Below are 6,254 nucleotides of genomic sequence, written 5' to 3'. Positions count from 1 at the left end.
GTAACATATCAGTAAAAATTCGACTAACGGTTTCCCCAGATCGTTGAAATCGCTCTACTGCATTTGAATTTGATTCTCTATTTCCAAGAATATACAATGATAATGCTAACTTCTCCATCGCAGATACCTTACGATGCTTTAAGCCATAATTTGTTTGCAAATCATGCAACAAGCTGTGAAATATATTTTTTGGCATCCTAAAACTATTCATGCAACGATCATCATGCCCATTTAATACTTCTTCCACCCACATTTGACCTGTATAATTTGAATCCATACACGGTTGCTTAGTGAAATAAGTTTCATGGTGTAGCAATACACTGCTTAACACTTGTTCTTCTTCTTCATGATAATTGTTGTGCTGAACTTCTGTAACAATTGTGGCTATTCTTCGTTGAGCTTCTTCACTTAATTCAGGGGTATCATAATTCATAAAAAAACTATTATAAATATTGTTAAATTCATCCATAACCTGAAAAAGTAATCAAATAAAAATAAATTAATAACTTGTGACATTCTATACAACATAAAAAATTGAATAAAATCATAGCTAAAAATACCAAACATAAAAAATGTAACACCCCCACGGCCGAGACCGTCACCGAAGTCGAGCTTGAGGTGTTAATAAACCTAATTTTATCATTCGGGCAATTTTAAACCATTGACTTCAACATTTATATTAAGCTGTTCATCTCCGTCACGGTCACTAAAAAAATCATATCTTGAGTTAAAAAACTCGATATTAAGATCCATAAATTTTCCCGGAAACTAGACTTATATATCTATTTACTAACTTTTTTATAGAATTTTTGGTTTGGCCAATTAGTACAGTTTATTAGTTAAAGTTTCCCCTGATTTAGGACTCGACAGCTATGACCCCTGTTCACTACAAATCATTTTTCTCTCTGTAAAAAATTCAAATGACTATGCTGTTTGTTTCTATTAAAAGTAGACTGAATAAGAAATCTGCACATATAAAGTATTACTCTTAATTAGTTTTGTACAATTTTTAATGAATTTTCAACATTAGAATAGGGGATCCAAAAATTGCTCTGGCCCTGTTTTGCAAAAACTTAAATATATTATAAAATACCTCTCATTTGCTTATTTCGTTTCTTCCATATGAAAATAGGCTCATCAAGCTTGAATTTTATAATTTATTCGTCATCTAATACTATCTCTACTATTTTTAGTGATTTTTCAAACTTACGTCATTGCTGCTGCAGGATTCTGTTTTATAACAAAGTTCACCTTTTTTATGAATTTTCAAAGACTAGGTAGTACATTAAACATACATGACATATAGACATAGCCGAATTTCCTAGTATCCATAACAAGCCATATTCTACATGAAAATCAGATTATTACCTTTGATTTTACCCTTTTTATAATTAAGTCCCCTTTTTAGGAGTTTTCACATAAAATCAGTAGGTACAAGTTGTTAAACACACACTAACACATTATATTCCTTCATTATTCATCAAAATACAATTATTTCACACATGGGTGAATTTTCATACATGCATTCTAGCTCAAAATATTACTAAAAAATGATAGAACATGCTTTCTAGATTTTAAAATCGAAAAGAACATTAAAAATGGGCATGGAAATCACTTACAATCAAGATTAGAAATGTTGAAAACCCTAGCTATGGTGTTAGGAGAATTTCAGCAGCTTCTATGGAGAAGATGAGCAGATTTTTTTGTGTTATTTTCCTTTTTTAATGGCTATATTTACCATTTGACAAAAATGCCCTTAATGCATTTCTTTATAATCTTTCATGTACAAGCCTATTTTTGTCCAAAATTTTAGAAATTGGTAAATTCTCTATTTAAAGCCTCGTAATTAATATTCCAAATCAATTTCATACTAAAAACTTATAGAATGCAAGTTTTGCAACTTATTCCATTTAGTCCCTAATTTCAAATTAAGCACTTTACGTATAGAATTTCTTTACGAAATTCTCACACAGTCATGCATTCATATCATAAACCTCAAAATAATTATAAAATAATTATTTCTATCTCGGATTTGTGGTCATGAAACCACTATTCTGATTAGGCCCTAATTCGGGATATTATAAAAAATATGATACATTAGGTTTACGTATAAAAAAGTAGATCATACATTAGTTTTGCATATAAAAAAGTAGATAATACATTAGGTTCACATATAAAAAAGTAGATCATACATTAGTTTTGCAAATGAAAAAGTAGATCATACATTAGTTTTGCAAATGAAAAAGTAGATCATACATTAGTTTTACATGTAAAAAACTAGCATAGTTATATTACAATAATAATTCTAAGGAGCTTATGGTGGAGGTGGTGGATGGTATGGTTGGAAGGGGAATGAGGATGTTGCTACCAAGGATAAAAATGATGCAATCGGATTTTGTTCAGCATACTCACGTCGAAGCCACCAAACTCTAACATCTGGATCTAAGCTCAAAAACACTTCTCGTTTCACCGGTATTTGGAACATTTTGATGGCAAAATAGTACAGTTCATCTTTTTTTGGAATTTCATCTTCCAAATCACGCAAAGCATCCATTGCATTTGAAATAGAATATTCAGAGTGAGGAAAAATAATTTCATTCACTGACTTCCTTGGACTAGCCATACTCTCACACAATTTCTCAATATGAGTAGCTAATGAATTTCTTGATGATTTTCTACTTGAACTTGATTTTTTTCCTTTACCGTGTACAACCCCAAGTGTTTCCTTTCTTTGATTAGGAGTTTCATGAGAAGGGTTTGATGGTACCTCATTAGGAGGGATATCTTCATTCTCATTGATATTTTCATCAGAATCACCAAATCCCTCATTAGGTGTATCATCTCCCATAGGAACCCCACTTGGAAGAACACCAGACGAAGGTGCCCATGCATTCTCTCCAGTGGCTACAATGCCACCAAACATTTGCCACATTAAATCATTCAATTGTGGTTCAATTCCTTTCTTCTTAAATCCTTTAAAATCAGGATTTTCCTACATAAAATGTTAAATGTTAAACGTTATACTCAGATTTCTATATTTGTAAATGATTAATTTCAATAAACTTTATGCATTAAAATAATGTCAATGTTAACACTAACCTGTATTTTTTCAGCCCACCATTCTTCGGTAGCATCGACCGTCCTTTTAGATGGACACCATCCAATACCTGTAGAGTCCTTAAGCAACTCCCTCCATAACCTCCATGCCTTTTTTAATGTATCCCACTTATTTTTCAATTGAGGTTTTCCATAATTTTTTTGTGTTTTTGCTTGAAAAAGAGCAACAACATTTTCCCATCCTTTTGAGTTTAGATGAGTTGTCGGTCTATTACCAGCATTGACTTCATTCACGCAAAGTTCACAAAATATCAATGTCAGCTCGTCATCCCAAACAACTTTTGTTGCTAAGGTACTATCTCCCTCCACAAATTTTTGTGTCTTTACCATCTATTATTATTATTTTGAAATCAATAGGGCATTAAATAACACAAGTGTAAGCATAAATCAGTATGTAATCATAAATCAGTAATACAATAGGGCACTAGGCAGCAAAAATGAAATCAATATGTCCTACTTTGGACAAAGATAAATCGATAAATAAAACAGGGCATTAAATAACAAATAACTTGTGCAGATACATATAACTCCATCAAACAAGTGTAAGCATAAAGAATCTTCCAAAATGAGATACAATTCATGTGTCATGTGTCATGTGTCATGTAGATATGAAAATAAAATAAGAAGAAAGTACAAAAGCCATATTACCGACAGGAAAATTTCACTCAATAGAGCAAAGAACAAGCCATACCTCCAATTATAAATAGTGTTCCTGTTATCCAAAAGTTAGCATACATCCTGTTATTCATGTTTTTTCATGCCTATGGTCTTCAACTGTATGCATTCAATATTACTAATTAACTTTAGAGGCGTAATTCACCAAAGATGCATTCTTACAATAATTCAGCGATAACAGAGTAGCTAAGAATTATATCAATGCCATGTAGGTGATCAATTACTTACGCTTCAAAACACAACACCGTCAAGGCGTTATGATACTCAAAATTTGGAGTTGGAAACTCAGAGTGGGATAAGCAAAAGTAAGAGGAAGCTCAGGCGACTCAAAATGATGTACCGCAATGAAAAAGTAACTTAAGCATTAAGATTACCAATCATATTCAAATTTATTTACGTTATGAACCGAAAAGGCTAACATGTTTAATTGAATTGTGGATGGCAATGAATTATATGTTAAGAGTTCATAGAGAATGATAAATGACAATTGTATTTCGGAGAAGCAAGGGTAAATGATATGAGTATGAATCTAGTAATGGCTAAGTGTGATAGCCGAATGTGCTATGAATTAATATAAGTGAATGGTAACTTAAATATATTGTATCATGTAATGACCGAATGCATAATGAAATTGGATATTAGTCAATGCTATAAAGTGAATGAAATTACTAAGTGTGATATTCAGCTAAGAGCCTAGCAGGCTAGTTGTTGTTGAAATGAATTCGAGTTAAATCTAGCGGGCTAAGTGCCGTTGAATTATTCCGAGCATGGTATTAATGATATACCTACAAGGTAGTGATATACCTAAAGGTATGAAAACAACAGGAATGCAAACAACCTAGCATGCTTAATAATAATCTCAGTGGAGATATACCAAAATTTTCTAGTTCAGTCAAATTTGTTCATACAAGGAATAGCTTACTTCAAAACAAAAATGAAATGAAAATTTGCTCAAATAATTTAAAAGAAATCAGAAATAAAGTAAATTATGCTAAATCAAAGCAAGATAGGATCATGAATTAGTAATGTCTATAATAGAACTCAGATCAAAAGAAATTATTAAGCTGAAACCTATAAAAAACACTAAAGAGTTTTCCAAACTCAGATCAAACTCAGATTAAAAGACATTATTGAGCTGAAACCTATAAAAAAGCAGTAAAGAGTTTTTCGAACTCAGATCAAACTCAGATCAAAAGACATTATTGAGCTGGAACCTATAAAAAAAGCACTAATATATACACAAGTATATATGTAGGTTCCATATTTCATATTCTCCATAGACTGGTAATATTCAGATACAAATAGTCATGGCATGGTTGAATCTAGATTTTTTTTTAAATCAAACTTCATATAGCAAAGATTTACTTGGACTTTTTCTTCCAGGTAGTCGATACCTTGGTTGTTTCACAATGTTCTTCAAGGATTTATGATCACTTTTATTCATACGTTTAAGAGAAGGAAAACAAAACAAGATCAGTTTTAGACACACTGTACAGAAAATACTACTAGAGAAGAAGAACCACTAAGAAACATTCCATGATAGATAAAATTACCCGATTAACCATCTCCAGCTTGTGTTGCACACCTGCAATAATTAATGATAATTAGAAATCCACTATGTATGATCATCTAGGAAATAAACAGCACAATAGACAAGGGTAAAAACTAGATCAAGCTCCCCATAACAAATATCATTAGTAAACTATTTAAACATTAGTACATATTCTACAATCTATCACATGTGATTGTGCCCATAGATGCATTTGACTTCAGAGAAAGATTGCCAGTGAGCCCTGCATTCAGTAGAACCCCAGAAAACCTCCTAGCTAATTGCTGCTCCAATTTTTGTCTCACCCCAACTACAAGCATGCAAATTAGAGATTAGCCATATAATAACCAAATAACAAAACCCCTCCAGAATAAAGGACAAAAATGGCTGTATATTAGAACAAACCAGGTGGAAGAGTTCTAGAAACAGGTGCTCTAGGACGTACAGAGGGTGGAACATAAAGGCAACTCTGCACATCATAAGGAAGCCTAATGGTAAAGCACTTGCTACAACATAAATATCATTTGACCTCATAAACGAACAAATAGAAACATTATTAACACAAAAAAAACTACCGAAAGAAAGGATGTTGAAGGGCCTCGGCAGCAGCTTGGCCTTCGCAAGGATCCAAATAACGAGAGACTAATCGGCAATGAATCTTCGTTGGAGTGCCTACTACACAAATTTTGTAAATTTCATCGCTTTCATCGCACACATAATAGTAATGAAGGGTTAGCATCAATCCCGTGACTAACCAGGAAAATATCTAATATTGCCACAAATTAGAAAAACATAATTGAATATCATCTAATAACTACAAAAATGCATGGTAATGTATGGTCTCGAGAAGAAACAGAGAATATGGGAATGAAAAGAAATTACTTACAGAGAGCATCAAGAAGAAATTGAAAGA

The 6,254-nt window shown here is 32.2% G+C and overlaps 1 protein-coding gene across 1 annotated transcript; it reads right to left on the bottom strand.

The window, feature by feature from the left end:
* Positions 1–2,314: 2,314 nt before the first annotated feature.
* Positions 2,315–3,447, bottom strand: LOC108464831 (L10-interacting MYB domain-containing protein-like). Its single transcript, XM_017765102.2, has 2 exons — positions 3,100–3,447; positions 2,315–2,992 (listed from the first exon to the last, which is right to left on the bottom strand). The coding sequence occupies exons 1-2, from the start codon at positions 3,445–3,447 to the stop codon at positions 2,315–2,317; spliced, it is 1,026 nt and encodes a 341-aa protein (XP_017620591.2).
* Positions 3,448–6,254: the final 2,807 nt, after the last annotated feature.

Source organism: Gossypium arboreum, chromosome 3 (genome assembly GCF_025698485.1).
Source record: "Gossypium arboreum isolate Shixiya-1 chromosome 3, ASM2569848v2, whole genome shotgun sequence".
Classification (NCBI taxonomy): Eukaryota; Viridiplantae; Streptophyta; class Magnoliopsida; order Malvales; family Malvaceae; genus Gossypium; species Gossypium arboreum.
Note: the sequence above shows the minus strand (reverse complement) of the source record. Positions and strands in the feature narration are given on the sequence as shown.